General features: G+C 41.7%; 2 protein-coding genes across 3 annotated transcripts in view; one reads left to right on the top strand and one right to left on the bottom strand.

Annotated features, from left to right (window-relative positions):
* The window catches only part of rap1gap2a (RAP1 GTPase activating protein 2a), a 96,366-nt gene extending 80,076 nt beyond the window's left edge, over positions 1-16,290 (top strand). Inside the window, exons 6-23 of one of the 2 annotated variants that reach the window (XM_073485740.1) lie at positions 104-325; positions 435-538; positions 1,603-1,681; positions 3,213-3,266; positions 4,090-4,173; positions 4,300-4,400; positions 5,923-6,052; positions 6,408-6,563; positions 6,769-6,840; positions 8,576-8,662; positions 8,800-8,940; positions 10,412-10,561; positions 10,982-11,094; positions 11,199-11,297; positions 11,433-11,553; positions 13,067-13,169; positions 13,301-13,377; positions 13,628-16,290. In XM_073485740.1, the coding sequence (XP_073341841.1) occupies positions 104-325; positions 435-538; positions 1,603-1,681; positions 3,213-3,266; positions 4,090-4,173; positions 4,300-4,400; positions 5,923-6,052; positions 6,408-6,563; positions 6,769-6,840; positions 8,576-8,662; positions 8,800-8,940; positions 10,412-10,561; positions 10,982-11,094; positions 11,199-11,297; positions 11,433-11,553; positions 13,067-13,169; positions 13,301-13,377; positions 13,628-13,636 (1,902 nt within the window). In that variant the 3' untranslated portion in view covers positions 13,637-16,290. The remainder of the gene's footprint in view (positions 1-103; positions 326-434; positions 539-1,602; positions 1,682-3,212; positions 3,267-4,089; positions 4,174-4,299; positions 4,401-5,922; positions 6,053-6,407; positions 6,564-6,768; positions 6,841-8,575; positions 8,663-8,799; positions 8,941-10,411; positions 10,562-10,981; positions 11,095-11,198; positions 11,298-11,432; positions 11,554-13,066; positions 13,170-13,300; positions 13,378-13,627) is intronic. The other variant, XM_073485732.1, reaches the window with a different exon arrangement.
* A 60-nt stretch (positions 16,291-16,350) lies between these two features.
* LOC141014769 (uncharacterized) lies at positions 16,351-18,852 on the bottom strand. The gene is made up of 5 exons (XM_073488685.1): positions 18,601-18,852; positions 17,575-17,916; positions 17,173-17,394; positions 17,058-17,086; positions 16,351-16,912 (listed from the first exon to the last, which is right to left on the bottom strand). The coding sequence occupies exons 1-5, from the start codon at positions 18,650-18,652 to the stop codon at positions 16,814-16,816; spliced, it is 744 nt and encodes a 247-aa protein (XP_073344786.1). The 5' UTR covers positions 18,653-18,852; the 3' UTR covers positions 16,351-16,813.
* Positions 18,853-19,335: the final 483 nt, after the last annotated feature.

The following is a 19,335-nucleotide window of genomic DNA, read 5'->3' on the forward strand; positions in this document are numbered from 1 at the left end:
AAGTTTGCCTTACGAAGGCTTATGAAACCCTGCATGCCCCAGAGGTATTACATGTCGTTATAAATTTGTTTTTATCTACCTCTCTGTTGCCCTTCTGTCCAAGGTCCTGGGGAAAGGTGGTCCATACCCCCAGGTAATCCTGCCACAGTTCGGGGGTTACTGGATTGAGGATGTGGAGGCACCAGCAGGGACCCCGTCCTCCTCAGAGTCCAGTTTCTGTGAGGAGGAGGACGGAGGGGAGGGCATGAGCCCCGGTGGGGGGCACGGCTACCGCCTGGAGTGTAACAGCACAGCCCGTGCCTACCGCAAACACTTCCTGGGCAAGGTTAGTGTGTGTGTCTGTGTTAATGTGATTTCAGTCATGAATTCAGCATGCTGTTATTGTGTTTGACCTAACATCTCTTTCGCTTTCTTCTCTAAACTCGTGCATCCAGGAACACATGAACTATTACTGCACCGGCAGCAGCATAGGCAACCTCATCATGTCTCTGAAACACGAGGAGGCTGAGGGACAGGAGTACCTACGCATCATGCTCAGGTACAAAGACAGAAATGCTAGTTGATGTATTTCATGTGTCACACTGTAAAGTATGTCTTACATGAAGAATTCATGTTTCTCTTGAGTCCAGGCTCTAAAAGTCCAACTTAAACTCCCAGTCGACTGCTCTTCTTGTTCCTCTTAGTGATGGCCGATACCAAAGGACGCAGTTTCTAATCCCAAACCAAGGTCTACCATACCTATCATTACAATAACAAGACTAAGTCCTCAGTTGTGCAGCGGAGTGGGCGGACACAGCTTGGAGGGTATTATGGTTTGGTCCGTGAAACCATCTTAGTTTAGTGTGTTAGCATGCTAACATTTGCTAATTAGCAGTACACTCAAAGTTCAGCTGAGGCTAATGAGAATGCCAATATTTTAGAACATTTGGTCATGAACCAATGTAGTGGATTAATTGTAATTTTGAGCAACTCATGGTGCTACATGAAATGTCAGAATATCATCAGAGTGATAAATCTCTGCACTAAAATGTTTTGGCAATCAATCCAATAATTGGTGAGACATAACAATCAGAGCCATACAAATCTCATTCATGTGAGGAAAGGGCCAAAGTCATCATATGGGGACCATGACTGTTTATACAGACTTCAATGGCAATCAATCCAGTAGTTGTTCAAATCTTTCACTCTGGACCAAAGTGGTGGAGCGCCTGACTGGGTCTAACTCCTCCCTCTTGCTTTCCCTTTTGTTCCATGTCGTCAAGCTCTTTGTCATGATTAACTGTGCACAGATTTGTGGTGCTGTGGTGGACAGCTTTCTTGCCATTATCACAGTTGGTGACATTTTCACGAACAGGCGAGAAAAACAATGAAGCAATGATATGTTTTTCGTTAGCCATTGTGGGCGCTGCAGAGGAGGCCGAAGCCATGTGATGGCTAATCTCCTCTTTGGTACCAATCAGCCCGTCACTAGTTGCTTTCTTTCTTCTCTGTATTTTCTGAAACTAAACCCATCGTGATTGTTGTTTTTCCCTCGTAGGTTTTACCCAAAGAAATCTCTTTGATGGAGTAAATCTCTGAGCTCTTTCTCTTTCTGTGTTGCAGGTCGAGGATCAAAACGGTCCATGACAGGATATCTTTAGCAGGCATCAACCAGCTGCCCAGTGTCCCCCAGATTGCAAAGGTAACATCCAGTTTACAAGCACTCAAAGGCATTTTCTGTGAATTTTTCTTAAACTCTCCACGTACACATAGCAACATCAAAACAGAACAGCAGCTGTAAATGCAGGAGGCTGGGTCACTCAGCTTAAGGGAGAAGGATATCTTTTCAGCAGCTTACTGCCATACTTTATGTCATTTCATAACAGCACTTTACTTTTCCAACACATAGAAAACATAATGCAATATTACAACAGAACAAAACAAATAAAGAAAACAATGAACAGAAGTAACTTGTACAAGTAAAAGAAGACAAACTAAGTGAGTAAAAGAAGGAATTTTCACTTTCTGTTATAATTTTGTCTTTATGTAAATGAGACCAAACTTTATATAACTTCCCGTTAGTCCTGTAACTCATTACTTTTACCCACTGAACAAAATCAGACAGATCAGTACTTGGAGTGTCCATAAAGTCCAGATTCTTGTTGTACTCAGTGATAGGAGAGATCTTTCTCCCAATCAACACGGCAGGGTGGATTGTGAATGGTTTAGGCAACCACTCAATCAGTATTCCTTTGAGTCCTCTCTTCCAAAAGAGAAACAGAAGAACAAGTACACATTAAATGAATGAAGAAAAGTACCTGCTTGGTTCATCTTTACATATCCAACAGCAATCATCATCAATGAGTCCCACTGAGCACTTCATTTTTAGCCTGACTTCTGATTTAATGATCCAGTCAGGGAGAGAACGGTTCACATTCAGTGAGCAAATTAGATGATAAACCACAGATGTACTGAGCAAATCCTTATTTTTTTTAGATGGCAAAAAAAAGCATTTTTCCCCAGTTCTGCTTTACTGTTGCCTTGCCTCGTCCACGTTTTCTGAGACTTGGTTAATAATTTGAAAAGATCTATTTTACCAAAACCATGATCCTTTCCTCAACCTAACAAAGTAGTTTTGTTACTTAAACCTAACCAGACTGGGACTGAAAACTCACAATAACAGAAAGGACCCAAGACACACAGGGAGGCAGGTAAATAAACAAAAAGGGTGCTTTAATCAAGTCCAAAATCCAAAAATTCAAAATCTAAAAGTACAAAAAATTAAATGGCAGGCTACAAAAACTGCCAACAAAAAGGCAAAAGGAAAATATAAAAGTATTACAAAATCCAAGGACAAACCAGGACCGGGAAGCAGCCACAGGAGACGCACAGATGAAAACAGGATGACAACAGGACTGACACGAGGACAAGGACAGACAAACTGACCAAAAGTACAAGAAAAACATACGCTTAAATAGACAGGGACTAAAAAACAAATGAAACACAGGTGAACAGGAGGAAAAGAAAAACAAGACATGACACATGAGGAGAGAACTTACAAAATAAAACAGGAAACAGTAACTAACCCAAAATCCCAAACCATGACAAAGTCTACTAAATCTAAAAATGTGCTGTATCTTACAGTTGGTATATGTTACAACATGCAGGGTTAGGGAAATAGATTTCTCTTATATGATATCGGTCAAACACAGCGAGTCTCTTTTTTCTTCCAGCTTCTGTGTGACGATGCCACGGGACTGAAGTTCAACCCAGTCCTGTACCCTCGGGTGAGTTTATCCCCTACTCCCACATTGTGACCTCATTAATAATCAGCCTGACCTGAGCTCATCTAGCCAGTTATAAATGTATTCATTCAAGCTGACATGAGTTACCTTTCCTGTCTCTTGACGGCTTCTGCTGAGAGACAAAGGGCCACCGTAGGGTTCAAAGTGCTGATGCGACATTCAGTAACATTTGCCAAGTAACCTTCATTAGAAACTTTTTTTATATTCTGGACATTTATAAATATTTCATGCTCTTTACTTAAGACCTGGGCATTTTTTAAACATTAAGTGATGCAGTGTTTCCTTTAATTATGTTTGCCAGCATAACCCACCTGTCCCTACACCAACACCTTCAATAACCAAGCAGGAACATCGCACACAACTTACCACGTTTTACCCTCACAAGCCCACTACCTCTCTAACATCTGCCCTGTTCAGTAAGCACATCACTCAGAAAAGGATTGATGATATTAAGAGAGGGCAACAACTTCCTAAAATGGATAGGATGGATCTGCCTCTCCTCCTTAGCGCCCTGTGGAGGAGTGTGATGGAGCATGCTTTCAGTCTGTGCCTCCGGAAAGGAAAAAAAAAAAAACCCATCTGTGTCTCAGTCAACGAGATCGCTGCACTCGCTGAGCAGCGTGACAGTTTGTTGCATGTCAGCCTTACGTAACGAGGGCCTAATAAACCTACCCTGGAGACATGTCGGAGAGCAGGAAAACATGTTTTCCCAACAGCCACAGCAAGAAGAAAGTGTGTAACAAGTTGAGCGAGATAAGTGATCGTGGGGACTGAGAGAGAAATTACTGTTTTTGTGTATGTACAGGGATCCCAGTTGATAGTGGCCTATGACGAACACGAAGTGAACAACACTTTCAAATTTGGACTCGTCTACCAGAAATTTGGACAGGTGAGCGATTATATTGATCAGGGTACTTGAGTTTATCTCATATATCTGATCTTACGCGCTCTTTCATCTCTGGCATCTCTCGCCCTCTTTTCTGTCCTCTACCATTTACGTGTCTCTTCCTCTCAGACATCAGAGGAGGAGCTGTTTGGGAACAATGAGGAGACGCCAGCTTTCAAGGAGTTTCTCAGTATCCTGGGCGACAACATTGAACTCCAGGACTTTAAAGGGTAAGAGCAGGATGAGAGTGCGATTGAATAAGAGATAATAACAAAGCAAAGTGAAGTGCAATGAAAATGAGACCAGAGAAAAAGTGTCCACGAGGATCAAAATAAGGGTGCCATGAAAGTGTATCGCAATAAAGGAGAACAGCAGGCTTTAATTACTGTAACCTTGGAGCAATTTGTCTGGCCCCAGTGTGCAGTTGGGATAAACTGCTTAGTGAAACAGATCCGAGAAAAGAAAGTGCCACATGGGCAGGTAATCAGAGCTTTCTATACTGTCTTTATTGTCTTGCAGGCGTTTCCTATCATGTTACACTTACATAGCAAAGTTAAGTCTGTGACAGGTCACACAGCCACATACACTCGGCCCACATAGGGGCTTTTCGATACACGTGCTGGCTCGGCTGGATCCGGGTTGACTTGGTGCGTCAACACAGTGCAGCGAGGATTTGCATTTTCATTACAACAGGGCTGCCTCCCCGCAGGATTATCGAAGAGCAGCCGCTCAAAAAGCTCCGTTAATTTGGTGATAAACACATTTCATTTCCTATTAATTCCTCACAGTAAAAGTCTGCCATTATTTAATTGGATAAAAGATTTTATTGTGTAGCAGCAGAACCAGGAAATGTTAGAACATGAACACAATCACTCACAATCGCAACACAATTGAATTGCAGTCCACAGGTGGTAGCCAGTATACAGGTGCCCATGACATGGCCTGGGTTCAGCCAGCTGTGTGACTATCACTGGCCCTGTTCTGGCCCCAAACCCAGCCCTGTGTCATGGGCACCTGTGTTCTGGCTACCAGATCTGGACCAGGGGCCTCATTTATAAAAATGGACTCACGATCAATTTTGATCTTAAGTATGATGTAAACAGAAAACCATAGGTAGTTATTATATAAAAACGTATTTTGATGTGATGATGTCTCTAAGCAAAGGCTAGATCTGGCACGAGTCATTTTTCTGCTGGTTATGTAGGGATGGTGAACTTGGCATGAGCTTTGTGAACAATGTGCAGCGGTGACACAATCCCAAACTGTGTATTTGGCTTTGTTTGTCAACCCACTATTTAGTCTACTGAGTAACACGTGTTGCTTCTTTCTCCTGTGCCATCACCATGATCTCATCTTCCAAAAAGTTCGATTTTTCTCTTTTGGTCCATCGCTTTTCTTGACTAAGCCCTTGTTTGTGCTGCATTATAGTAAAGAGAGGAAAAGAAAACAGGGAAATCACAAGGCAGGCAACAGTATAAGTTGCTTGAGCTTAGTTTTTCATGCTCGCTGTCTTTTATGAATTGAACGTAAGCGCACCCTCAGAAATGATCTGAACACTTATAAGTTAAAGTATGAATCTAAGAACATTTACAAGAACACATTGCAGTGAACTGCACAACACGTTCGTGTGGCGGTGGGGCTATTTAAGTGTGAACCTTGCATTTTAAAATACATGAAATAAAATGTTATCTTCTTACTGGAGGCTGGAGGCCACACAGAGAGCGTGACACGTGTGCTTTGATGATGTGACAGGTTCCGCGGTGGGCTGGATGTGTCCCACGGACAGACAGGGTCTGAATCTGTCTACACCGTCTTCAGACAGAGAGAGATTATGTTCCACGTGTCAACCAAGCTTCCCTTCACTGAGGGAGACGTCCAGCAGGTACAAGACTTTACTGGCTTTGTTATCGTTGCACTGAAGGCACAATGGATTTAGCTCAAATATACCAATATTAAACTGGTTATGTGTGGTTATTAACAATGTGCTATGCTGTTCTCGTTGCCAAATTGCTGTTATGTAAGCTGTGGCTGAATATTAACTGAATGTTTGCAAGTAATTTGATGTGGAGCTTCCAAACCCCTCTTTAGAAACACATAAACCCCCGTGCATTCAGTGTTTATCCGTCATGGAAGACTCGTAAATTGTGCTGTTGTTTTAAATGTGTCGTCTGAGCGACACAGCCACAAAATGAAATCTGTTGAACAGCAAATAAATCTTCTCCCCTCTGCCTCTCCAGCTCCAGAGGAAAAGGCACATAGGAAATGACATCGTGGCTGCAGTCTTCCAAGAAGAGGCCACACCGTTTGTTCCGGACATGATCGCCTCCAACTTCCTGCATGCCTATGTGCTGGTGCAGGTTGAGAACCCCTGTACAGAGAACACAACATACAAGGTACAAACCACGCCTGTGATACTGGGCAGGAAACGAATTGTGCTTACAGAAATATCTGCACAAGCACAACAAAGTTCTCGAGGAATCACAACGTGATGACAACGTGCTCTCAAGTTTCTTTCAGGCTTTGTTTCCAGCTTGAAACACGTGCCCTCCTGAAATACACGCTCATAAAGTGTGACTATTATTTGTTTTATGTCAACAGGTGTCTGTTACAGCGAGAGAGGATGTGCCTCCGTTTGGACCCCCTCTCCCGAACCCAGCTGTCTTTAGGAAGGTGAGAGACAGCACAGGTTAATATATGAGAGGTTTGAGCTGTGAATCTAATCATCTTGACTTGGAAAATTCAGAAAACTTTTTGAAGGTGACTCAAGACACCACCTCCAGCCTTGTGGCTAGATTAAAAATGTTATATAAAAGTGTTCAATGAATCAGCTCTTCGTTTTCTTCTGAAAAAACCTTGAATGTGTCCAATGGGAGCCACTCACATTGCAGGAGAGAGAGAGAAAGATGCTTTTGGTAAAAGATGATATGTTGGGTTATCATTTGGACTCAGCTGTGTTCAAGAAAAGAACAGTAAGTTCAGTATGCAAAACATTTGGCTAGAATAACAAAAGAGACATTGATTATTTTGCTAAAATGTTTATTTGAAAGTGGTTATAATTTTTTAAAAGCATTCAATATGTCTTTAAATCTACTATCGTGACTGTTCATATGTTCATAAAAATGGCATTATGCTTGGTGAAGGGGCACATAATGACTTGTTTAGGACCAAAAGAAAATGGATTTCACTGTGGACTCATTGTAACACAATGATGATGTCCCCTGTCAAAATACAGTACTTTAAAGTGAAGCACTTAAGCAGAATTTAGAGATACTAATACATTACTTGTACATTTTGTCTTAATTTAAACCTCCACTCTGCTAAATCCGCTTCATGTATTCAAAAGCAGTGAATGTTTGTTTTATACAACAACAAAGAAAACCAATGATAACATGATATGAGAAGCGTTGTTGGCTTGTGACTCATCACAAAAAGAGAAGTGTCTGCTTGGAGCCCCTCGTCACATTTTACATGTCTATGAGTTGACAGCAGTTCCACCAAAGAGTCATTTTCTCCTCTAAACGTCTCACATGGCAAATAACTGTTGAAGCCTCAGAGACGTCAAATCATCCCATTTTTCACAAATTATTGATACATGAATGAATTTATTCATCAGAGCTACTTTTGATACTAACATTTAGCTGATAATATTTCTGTACTATAGGTATTGTACTGTAGGATTTTGAAGTATTGAGTATTTTTACCTTGGTTTATAGCTGCTTTTACTTAAGTAAATGATCTAAGTACTTCTTCCACTACTGCTTGTGACCTTAGTATTCAAAATGTTCTTAATTAAAACAAGTGCAACAGTAACAATTTAACATTTACATGAATATTTTTTTAAAAACAGATACACTTTACAATAACCATCATTAATAAATGGTAAATTTATAGTTAATTACACTTTAGTTAGTATTTTTATCCACTGTTAACAAACAATAACATGTTTTCTGTACCATTTATAAAGCAATTGTTTATTATAAAGGTGCAACTGATGTTTATAATACTTTGTAAATGCTTAATAAATAGATGTAGTTCATCTGTCACCATTATTTAGATGACCATTAAAAAGTTAACAAACCTTTAGAATTGTTTAATAAATGGTTTATTAAACATTTCATAGCTTGTTAACAGTAAAACACCTATTAACTAGAGTTTAATTTACTACAAATATGCCATTTATTAATGATGGTTATTGTAAAGTGTGACCAAAAATGCTAACCCTCCTCTTCTTCTTGCATTTTGACACGACAGGTTGATACTCTTCCTCAGACACAGTGTGCTGCGACACTAAAGTCTGTAGTGTTGATGAAGGTCACCTGTCCTTTCCTCATCATTGGCCCCCACCGTTCTGGTTCATCATCTAACTCCACCACTTCTCTCTCTCTCGCTCCCTCTCTTTCTCCAGGGTCCGGAGTTTAGAGACTTCCTGCTGACAAAGCTGATCAATGCTGAAAACGCCTGCTACAAATCCGACAAATTCGCCAAACTAGAGGTGACACACGTTCGCACAGCCGCACTCAAAACACCCCAGCAGGCCTTCAATCACTCTTCAGCTTCGTCCATAATCATCGCCATAATTGCCAGCCTGATGCTTGCCTACATGAGTTTTGTGTGTGTGTGTGATTCCAGGGAAGAACGAGAGCTGCGCTGCTGGACAACCTCCACGACGAGCTGCACAGACAGAGCCAGGCCGCGCTGGGTCTGGGCCAGGCCGGGGAGGAGGACAAGCTGGAGAACGGGGGACACGGGGGTCTGCTGGAGTCCTTCAAGGTGAACATGACCCTGGAGAGAAGCATAGGAGACACCATGTACTCATCTCTCAGCTCTGTGACATTTATTTAATCGCCCTCATTACGGCTGCGTGAGGTTTTCTCTCTGCAGGTCAACTAAATGTCGCAGGTCTGAAAGGTGACTTAAGGTGTTGAACCATGGGTGGTGTTGTTGCTGCTGCTGCATGCTCGAAGATGACCTTATACTTGGGGTGTGTGCGTGTGCAGGTGCATTCACATGTGTGTGTGTGTGTGTGTGTGTGTGAAAATTAATGCAACACTACTGTACTTATGTATTTGTGACAAATGGTCCTACTGGTCTGTCTTTCTTCCCTCATTTGCCATCTAACTCTTTGTGCCTCATCACTCACTGTCTCCCCACACTCTTTTATTCACAGCCACAGGCTAAGTGATGTTAATAGGCCCATTTAAGTGTGAATTTCCGTTCGTGTATGTGTGCGTGTGTGTGCGGAGAATGTGTGACTAATGTGACAATTGGGCTCTCTTACTCTTCACAGGCATTATGGACAGCTACTTTGCACTTTGTGCAGTCAGTCCCAGGGGGCGCTGTTCTCATTGCTGTCCTGGCGGTCACTGTGTATTATCTGTCTGCATTACTGTAAATTCAACACAAGATCACCACATGATTAATAAACATTGTTTTTATATGATGTTGTCTGTGTTTATACTATCCAAGAATATAAATACCTCATGCTGTATCTGCAGGAGATAGCAGAATAAAAAAGATAGAATGTAACAAAGTGATATAACTGTGTTTTTCATTTTTATTAACTGGCTGAACGTTGTTATGGGAGCTAGAAAATGTTATGAATCTTGTTATCAATGATATAAATGAATGTAAAGTTAAAATAATAAGGATGTTTTATTCATCCCCTCAGGCTCCCTTTGCTTCTTTCTTGGAGAACAGCGCCCTCTGGTGGTTGTATTGTGCAGTAGCATCTATTACCCTGAACATGAATTCATACATTAAAGCTACTACTAGAAACTTTTATTTTTCGTTGATTCTGGCGGCCCCTGTGGAGAAAAGATGACGATGTAGAAACAAAGTAAACTTTGTTTTAGTGCCAAACCACCACACCACAGAGAAGCTTTTTTTCTCAGGCTGTGATGTCTCAAGTCATCCTCAGCACTCAACTCACAATTTTATAACTTATCAGACCCAGTGAAAAACATTAAGAATAACTATTATAATCATAGAGAAATAGACAATCTTGCTGATGGTCTTGCTTGCTATGTAGGTCATTTAGAAGCATCAGTTTTACACTGACATTGTTTCAGAAACAGATAAAAGTTTATTGTAGTACATTTAAAATGATCCCTGCATTTGAACTGTTAAAACCTCATTTTTGCAAAAACTCCCATTTACTCTCCACACTCATTTCTTTCCCTTTCCTCTGTGCTCCTCGTCTCTCCGCACCCACTAATCCTCTTGTTTCCTCTCTCTCCTCCAGAGAGCCATGCGCGTCAGGAGCCACTCCATGGAGACCATGGTGGGTTCCCACCGTCACAGGAGCCCAGGGGTAGGAGGCGGGGTCCCGGCCAGCGTGAGCGGAGGAGGACTGCCGCAGAGCACCAGCGAATGCACGAAGAGCACCTTCACTGTGAGTAAAAGGGTGTAGTGGGGCGAGAGGGGACGGGAAGCAGTGATAGTGACTCAGAACGAAAGTAGAACTTGAATGTCATCAAAATTTCCGTCATGTGGTGTGTGTCACTCTAGAAAGTTGTTTTATTAATAATGACAAGGGGAAAAATGTTAAATTATAACTGTGTTGTCACTTTAGTTAATTTAATGATGATGGAATGGTGAATTAAAGGATGAGTTCACCCAAAAATGAAATTTCAGTCATTATCTACTCACTCCCATATGGACAGAAAGTCGGGTGAAGTTTCAATGACTGTATTTTCATATTTGTGTGTGTTATTCTTTCAGGGACAGTTATTCTATCTGAATTGGATATTAAGAGTTTGTCACATGTTTTTTTTATTTATTTTTTTTTTATTCTATAATCTTTGTTATTCAGCCTCCTGCATTGTCAGCCAAGTCTCCCCTGAAGAGCCCGGTGAAACGGCGCTCAGGCCTCTTCCCTCGTCTCCACTCCAGCACAGACACCCCAACGGACAAACACACACGCAGGTTGGTGTTTAGGATTCACAGTTTTAAATGTTTTCCAGGTCTGTGTTTTCATACAGGAAGTATCATCATATCGCTGTTGACATTATTGAGCTATTTGTCTGCAGTGACCAAAAGTCTGCAGATATCTGCCCGCTGTCCCAAGAAGTGAGATCAGAGACGTCATCCAATCCCAGCTCCCCTGAGATCTGCCCCAACAAAGAGAGGTAAGGTCACACTAGTCATCTCAATTCTCCACTATTCGATTTATAAGAAAAACAGCTGAAGAAAAACTAAGTACAGTTAATCTTTTGTAGATCATCTGATCCTCAGCTTCTCTGCATCTCTGTTTTCCCCAACAGGCCGTTTATCAAGCTGAAAGAGTGCAGCAGTGGCAGGCCGAACATCTCCCGTTCTTCATCCAGCACCAGCAGCTTCAGCAGCACGACGGGAGAAACAGAAGCTCTGGAAGAACTGGAGACCGTGAGTACAACCCTCACAGTTAATTAGAAGAAAATCTGTAATAAAACACGGAGTTCTGGCCCACTTTATCTGGTGTTTACATTGTGGCGAGCTTGTCTTGTGAAGAGAGCATGAGTGTGAGGTTGTTGCCGGTGTCAAAGCTTTCATGGAAGAAATACTCTATAATTACCAAGAACTGTCTAATAGAGAGTGTTGGCTGTCAGCACATTGATTATAATGATTACAGCTCCTCTCACTTGCTGTGTATCAGATGACACTGGCTGTCAGTGTTGTTTTATTTGATGTGGGAAACGCTGGCAAATCGGCCCTACTCTCACCATTTAATTTGATGGGAATCAGCGTGCGCAGACGCACAGCGTGCTGCTAAAACTGTCATACTTTTTATTAAAGGCTGGAGAAAATAGTGGTGCTTTGACGCACGTTGTAGCAGTAAAGGACACCAATGATCATTGTAAAGGAACAGATGGATCAATTCATGCTTTTCTTTGCCTTAAAAAAGAAACCTTCTCATTAAATTTTAAAATAAAAGTCTAAAGGAATGGTTCACGTTATGGGAATATGCTTGTTTGCTTTCTCGCCAAGTTGGAAGAGACATTGTGTAGCTTAGCTTAGCACAAAGACTGGAAACAGAGGGAAACAGCCAGTCCGGCTCAGCAACTCTAAAGCACACTAAATGATACACAGTGTAAATTGACAATGTACATGTGAAATTACAACAAAATATAATACGACAAAGTCTCACCCCAACAGAAAGTGCCACTCAATAAGTTGACTGCAAAAAGTGACCACTTGTTCACGAGTCAAAAACTGAAATACCCCGTTTTCATGAGAAAGTGTCAGGAATGTCCATCCGCCAGGCAGTTAACCACACATAAGTTAAACTTTGCATTTATTTATGTTACTTTACGTTTCTGTAGGTTCAGTTTTCTATTTCTTTCCCATCACAACGCTGTGCTCATGCTCTGCTTAGGTTTATGCACAGAAACCACTTGGTTAGGGTTAGGAAAACATCATGGTTTGGCTTAAAATAGCCACAAAAACAGCTACATTTTTTCCCCACAGAGTCAAAGTGCAGTCACCCGCTTGGCAGCCTTGTCCCTTGTAATAAAGACACCGCCACTCCCTCCACCTCCTGAGGTCAAAGTCAGCTAATAAGCATAAAATGTGAATATGATATGCCACGTTTGTTCCAAATGTCAAGCATGGATGTATCTGTGGTTTGCAGAAATGTTAACTGGGCATTATATCTGGGCGACTGGGCTGTCACAAGAGTGTATTTTCCTAACTGAATTTGCATTATTTAGTTTTCTTTGTATATTATACAGATTATTTCAAAAAGTTAACCAAGTTATGAAGGCTCTTCTCTGCAAAACATCCTTTCCACCCTCCCAGTTAGACTTCCGGAGTGAATTTCCTGACAGGAGCAAAATATCACTTCCTTGTTTCAGTGAGCCTCCTCAGTTTCTTTCCTCTTCCTCCATGTTAAATTATTTCTGTTCTCTCTATCCCTCAGGCCAGCCATCCCTCTATAGCTTCCTCATCTGCCTTTAGTCCTGCCCTGAGTATCGACAGCCAGGGATCAGGTACCCCTGTCATCATGTGCCGCAGTCCAACAGGTAAACCCACAATTTCACCAGCAGACACACAGAGAGTAGATCACATCAAATCCTACAATGACATCCTAGAGATGACAGACTCTAATGAGCATTTCCTTCCTGTCTTTTCCATTTCCTTTGTTGTTATCCAGCAGATGGGAGAAGTAAGACGTCACCGAGGTCAAACTTGAAGTTCCGCTTTGACAAAATAAGCAACTCATCCACAGCTGTAAGTCTTGTAACATCTGCCTGGTTAGCATATTAAAGTCCTGATAGATAAAGCAACACATCTAACATATTTCAGCATATCAAGATTAGTTTAACTTCCTGAGATGTGAGTTAATAGAATTAGTGCAGCAGACTGGAAAGTGTGTTTTCGATGCACTCGCTGTCTTATCATCTCGAACGCTGTAATGTCCTTAGAACAGTGAAGCTGGTGGAGCGAATGTTCTCTTCTAACTCACTTTTATCTCTTTCAGTCCGAGTAGCTTCGTGGAATGGAAACAACAGACTTGCACAACAAAGGGACAGTGCGGGCTGACTGAGCTGCAAAAGAAACCACAACAACAACAACCACAAAATCACTGTAGAACCACTTCCCTGAAGCCAAGGATAATCTGCCGAGATTACAAGAAAAGCCCCACACACTATAAACGAACTGACAATACTGTGAGTGTATAGCGAGGAGAAGCAGCTGACATGTTGGCTTTCTTTCAAAAACCAACCTTTAGCTACATCAGTGAGTCCATACTTTGCCAATGTTACAAGCTGCTGCATCTCAGCTGTTAGTTGTTCACATCACATGGAGGTCCTAGCATGGCTGTAAAACTGTGAGTGTAGGCCGAGCTAGACTCTGCCTCAGCTTTTTCTCAAGCATCTTGTTTAACAGAGAGACACGGTGATCTAGAAGAGCGTTAACGCGAGACTGTGGCCGAACTGTTCCTCTTTAAGTTTTCGACTGCCGAGCGCTCAGTGGAAAGAACTGACGACATCAGGATGTTCCCTTTTGCCTTTTGCCCTTGAATGGTACGTCTGGGAACAGTTCCTGTTTTTGCCTAAAAAAAAAAGTGCACAGACACGCACATGCACAGAGACATGACGTAGATTTACAGTAGCAGCTTTTTGGAGGTGGCAACACTGGGAGTAAGATCCGAGCTTGTTCTTTGCATATAAAAATGCTTTTCTAGGGAACATCTTTTATTTTGGAGATGCTTTTGTAACCTTGCTAGCTGCTGCGTCGTGTCTGCTGTACTATAATAGTTGCTGAAATTCCGTCCAGTCAGCATTTCTATATCTGTATGGGTAACTTCAAACCCCTGAACTCAAGTGCTTGGTTAGTGGAAATTAGCTCATATAGGGCACAGTAGGAGACACTGCCAACACATTTCGCCATATGCTTATTTTAGCCAAAGCTGCGCCTTACAATCTATCAAAAGCCCTCTTCACCACTGTTGCTCTCTGTCTGTCTGTCTGTCTGTCTGTGTCTCTCACTATGTGAGAGGACTAGAATTTTCTGGATCCGGTTACAGTACAGTTGTGTGTAGCCGATCGACTCCCACATTTGCTGAAAATAGACGTTGCACTTATACTGAAAAAAATTCACCTTCTGATACCTCCCATTGAAGTTTGCTAGCTGCGGTGTATCCGTGTTTATATTGGGTGAAACTTTTGAACAGGAAAGTCTCCGGGGGTTTAAAGTTTCCCAGCATGTGAACTGATGAGGATGACTTGAAAAAGACGCTTCAGGTTACATGAACCCTTTGTACCACCTTGGGAAAAAACACCTTGAATGTGAACTCAGAACCTGTTTTTTTTTTTTTTTTTTTTTTTGGTACTTTTAAATTCACGCTTTGTCAGTTGTTATTAGACAGTCTCTTAGAAGTAAATTGCAAAGCCAGTCGCTTACAAGCACAACAGGACAAAAGGTCTACCCTAGTCCTCAACTAGCCTATACCATTAGCATTAGCACGGGCCTGCACAAACTAGAGTGAGCAGAGCAAAGTGGGAGCGTGCTAATCATGAAAAAGCTTAAAGACACACAATGTGTTTCCTACAGAATGTGACCAAACAAGCTAGCTGGTCTGTCTTGGGAAGAATGTCTATGTATTCTTACTGTGGAGAGAACCATTCCTGTCGCTGAGGACGGCGTGATAGATCAGATTCACGCGGTGGCCATTTTCCTTTGCTCAGGGTGGGAAGCTTGAATGCTGGGATAATGTTATGCTGCTGTGTTGCTGGTCGTATAAACGTAGGTAATCTTACAAATGATCATTTAATCACTTACAGCTTGAGTAGGAACTTAAAAGTTATTGTTACAATGAAAATCTAGAGGGAAATTAGGCCGTGATTTGAGGTAAAACTACATATTTAACAACTCATTAGCTATTGTTAGCATTCAACCATTTCCTAGCTAACACCTGATGAGTGTTGATGTTTGAAAACTAATTTACACCTTTCCTATCATATTGTGTAACACTATTGAACTGTTATGCTAGCGAGAAGTGGTTGAACGCTATCGTTAGCTAACAGAAGCTAATGGGTTATCAAATATGCTGTTACCTTGAAAAACGGCCCGTTGTTCCTCCGGATTTTCACTTGTCATTGTGTTTTCAGTTGCTGATCAATCTGGATGTAGTGAAACGATAACGATTTGTCAGATTCCCTACGTTTATACGGCTTGCAATCTGGGACACAGCAGTACCTCAGCTGAGCTTCCCGCCCTGAGCGTGATGTCAGAGGAAAATGGCTGCTGTGTGAATATGGTCCGTAGTGTGTGAAGTTCTGGACTAGAAGCAGGTGCGTGTGCTCAGTTAGTGTAGACCGGTGATTACCTCGAGGAAGGGAAGCAGGGACAGAAATCACACAAAAGCAGAGTGTCCAGGTGTCATATTAGTTTGTAGCAGGTATCGCCTAAACGCCCTGCAGCCTTGTCTCTGTTATTATGCTTAATTTATTGAAACGATAACTTCTTTTGCGTTGATGTCATGTAAAAATGTAACTGCAGAGTACGCTAATTAATAAGGTAAAAATGATTAAAGGAAATATATTAATTTAAAAGATGTCTAAACATATATCTGTATATTTGGTTATGTAACGTGCCATTGAGGATTTATTCTAAAATAAAATGTTGTATTTTGTGTCATTCTTGTGTCCTCTCATTTTTTGAAACTTGCAAGCTCACAGCACATTACAGGGGTTCATATCATGGATGTGTTCATACTTTAATATTTTATGTACACAAACACATCAGACAGAAATCATAGACAATCTGCTCCACATTTTAAAAACTTCACTGCCTCTAAATTGGTCAGACTGCGGTTTTCCGCAGCCAAAAGCAAAGAAAATATGGCACAATGCTGAGTCTTTCCTCTCTGCAGACCCTCAGGGTTCAGATGACAGATGCATACTGCAGTATCTCATCATTATCTGCTCCACTTGCTGCCTGTTGGGCTACATACTTGCATGTGAAGGATTTTTGGCACGACTCTTCATAATCAAAGCAAGTCATTTCTTGCACTTCAGAGAGTACATGTCATGGAAAGACAAACATTACTCTCCTGGATCCTTACAAATCTTACTCTGTCCTCTGCGTTAATGGTGTCCCACAGGTGAAATCTTGTAGCTGCACAGAATTGATCCTCAGCAGACAACTTTCCACAAGCATCTCAAGAAAATCTGAGGTCTGAGTACACAGTGGACTGGGCCGGCTCTCTGATGGCTCCCTCTTGTCTTGGTGCACCCTGGGAAATGTCTGCATACACCACCTGTAACGTGGAGAAAAAAAATGACTGAAGGGCATGCAAGGTCACATGCATGGACTGCAGGCGTATTCATGGATAGTCAGGGGAAACAAACAATGTTGAGGGCACTGCAAAGGGCATCCTGTCGTGAAACAGGATGCACACCCACCTCTGTCTTCTCCTGGTTCTTGGAGCGAGCTGTAAAATGAAACAAAAAGACAACACAATGAGTAGTGCGGTTACAGCCACTTTAAATCAGCTTTACAGGCCACAAAGTAAAATACCTTTGCGAGGGGGAGCGCTACGTTTCTGGGGTACCGGGCACCGAGGTGGAGGCTGTGGAGCCGGTTGGTACACAGCTGCGTCTGTGGAGAGCGTCCTGGGAAGAGGCTGAGGCTTGACCTCTGAACTCAGACAACGAGCCAATCCAAGAATGATGGGGAGACAAAGAAAAGCACTGGCACAGACCAAAACCCTGTGCAAAACACTCCTCTGAGAGGGGACAGCTGGGGGACAACAGAGAATGAAATTAGATTATTCTGTTTGTAAGAAAAACGGTGTATCCTCTTTCAATTGTGATATATATATATATTTTTGTATAGTTCTGCTCTTAATCATCCTTCTTTCAGAATACAGACATGGCAATACACACTGCACATTTGGCCAACATGTGTGATTCTACATACCTGCAGTGATGTTCACATATGTCAAATGTCCCTGTGCAGTCTGACCCTGACTCCATTTAACGCTGCATCCATAGGAACCTTCATCTGATTGGTCGACGCTCAGTAAGTTCAGAATTTGTCGAGTTTTATTGGCTGAGAGCTCCACACTGGTCAAACGGTGCCTTGCACTTTCTTTAACAGCATTCGACCTGTCATCTGTTGAATTTGTCCACACCCAGTGTCCAGTCCAGTTCTTTCCACAGTGCTGGACCACACAGGACAGAGACAGACTGCCCCCTGCTGGCACTTCAAATGTATCACGTGCTGCCAGAACAGTTTGGCTGCATTCCTCAGCTTGAACACCTGAAAAAAGGGAAGTCTCCTTCAGCTCGATATAGTGAAACAAGAAACTGTATATAGAGAAATAGGATATGTGATCATATTGTGCTGTGTGACTTTTCATGTTTTAATATGTAGTGCTTTGACTTATTTAGTCTTTTACAAATTAGACAACATGTGGACATTAAGAGTCTGAATATTTAACAGATAAAGATAATTATGCAGCTCTTCAATGTCACATAACAAGCCACACATAGAGATACAAAGACTGTCATTTGATGCATCTGACAACTTGCTAAATAGTAGTGTTTTAGGGCTGTTTTCGTTTTTGTTGTTGTTTGTTTTTTTGTTTTCTGCCCTCAGAATCAACCTATCATAACTTGCATCGAACAGACTGACTAATAAAAGAGACTTCAGTTTAAAAACAGAATGAAGAAGTTTAGTGTTGCTACATCACAAATGATGTACACATACAGGAATGTCCACAGCTTGCATTCACAAAAAAATAACCAGATGAACTTAAGTGCAACAAAAACGTATCAAATATTAACAAAAAGTAACAATATCGACTTAAAAGATCTTACAGACTGTGAGTTTCTCTCACTCAAGCTGCTGCATTAAACCGTGTAGTCTGAGCCAACCAAGTTCCTCAAACACAACATAATGTCAGGGAGAGTTTACTAAAAGCAACTAAAACGTGATACTTACAAGTAAGAAGAAGGCAGAGACAGCTGATGGCACTGAGGAGATAGTTAGTCATGTCTGACTGTAACGGTGTGCTGGTCACGGGTCATCACAGGTCGATTCTCCTTCCTCTGTCCAGATTAAATCTCCATGCCAGTGAAGGCTGTGTTATAAACATGGCTTCGTTAGAAAACCACACTGCCTGCTGAAATGGCTGTCAGTTGCCGGGACCCTGCCAACTGGCTGTTTCTCTCACTTTCTTTTCCTACTCCTGACAGCCTTTCTTTTATCCTGCTGCTGCTTGTGCAGATGAAGTTAAGGAAGGAAGTGACCTACTATTTAACCACCCCCCCTGCACACACGCACACACACACACACACACACACACACACACACACACACACACATACAAAGGCTTATGTGGATAAATTACAGGAAAGAGATGACTTCATACGCAGTAATATAAGCTTTCCAACAGGAAAGGGGCCAGTTTCAAGGAACCGCAATAAAAAAAGAAATATTGAAAGTTCTGTTACTTTCCGTTTTGTAGGCCTGAATTACAGTTTTTGAAATACATAAAATGGTATACATCATAAATGTGCATGTTTTTAAAACGATTGGGTCTCACAACAATCTTGTTTTTTATAGTACTTTTATACTTGCTGAAGTTTTAACCTGAGCTGGTTGATTTCCAACACCACGTCTTCTCTTGCTCGAGATTTTGCCTTGTAAGTCATGTTTAGTGGGTTCAAACTGTAA

This window comes from Pagrus major, chromosome 2 (assembly GCF_040436345.1).
Source record: "Pagrus major chromosome 2, Pma_NU_1.0".
Taxonomy (NCBI): Eukaryota; Metazoa; Chordata; class Actinopteri; order Spariformes; family Sparidae; genus Pagrus; species Pagrus major.

What these genes read in the sequence shown, in the direction of transcription:
- LOC141014769 (XM_073488685.1), bottom strand. Translation starts at nt 18,652, where the DNA reads ATGACTAACTATCTCCTCAGTGCCATCAGCTGTCTCTGCCTTCTTCTT. An exon ending in TAGCGCTCCCCCTCGCAAAG is followed by an intron (nt 17,087 to 17,172) that starts GTATTTTACTTT and finishes TTCATTTTACAG; the next exon opens with CTCGCTCCAAGAACCAGGAG. An exon ending in AGAACCAGGAGAAGACAGAG is followed by an intron (nt 16,913 to 17,057) that starts GTGGGTGTGCAT and finishes TCCACGTTACAG; the next exon opens with GTGGTGTATGCAGACATTTC.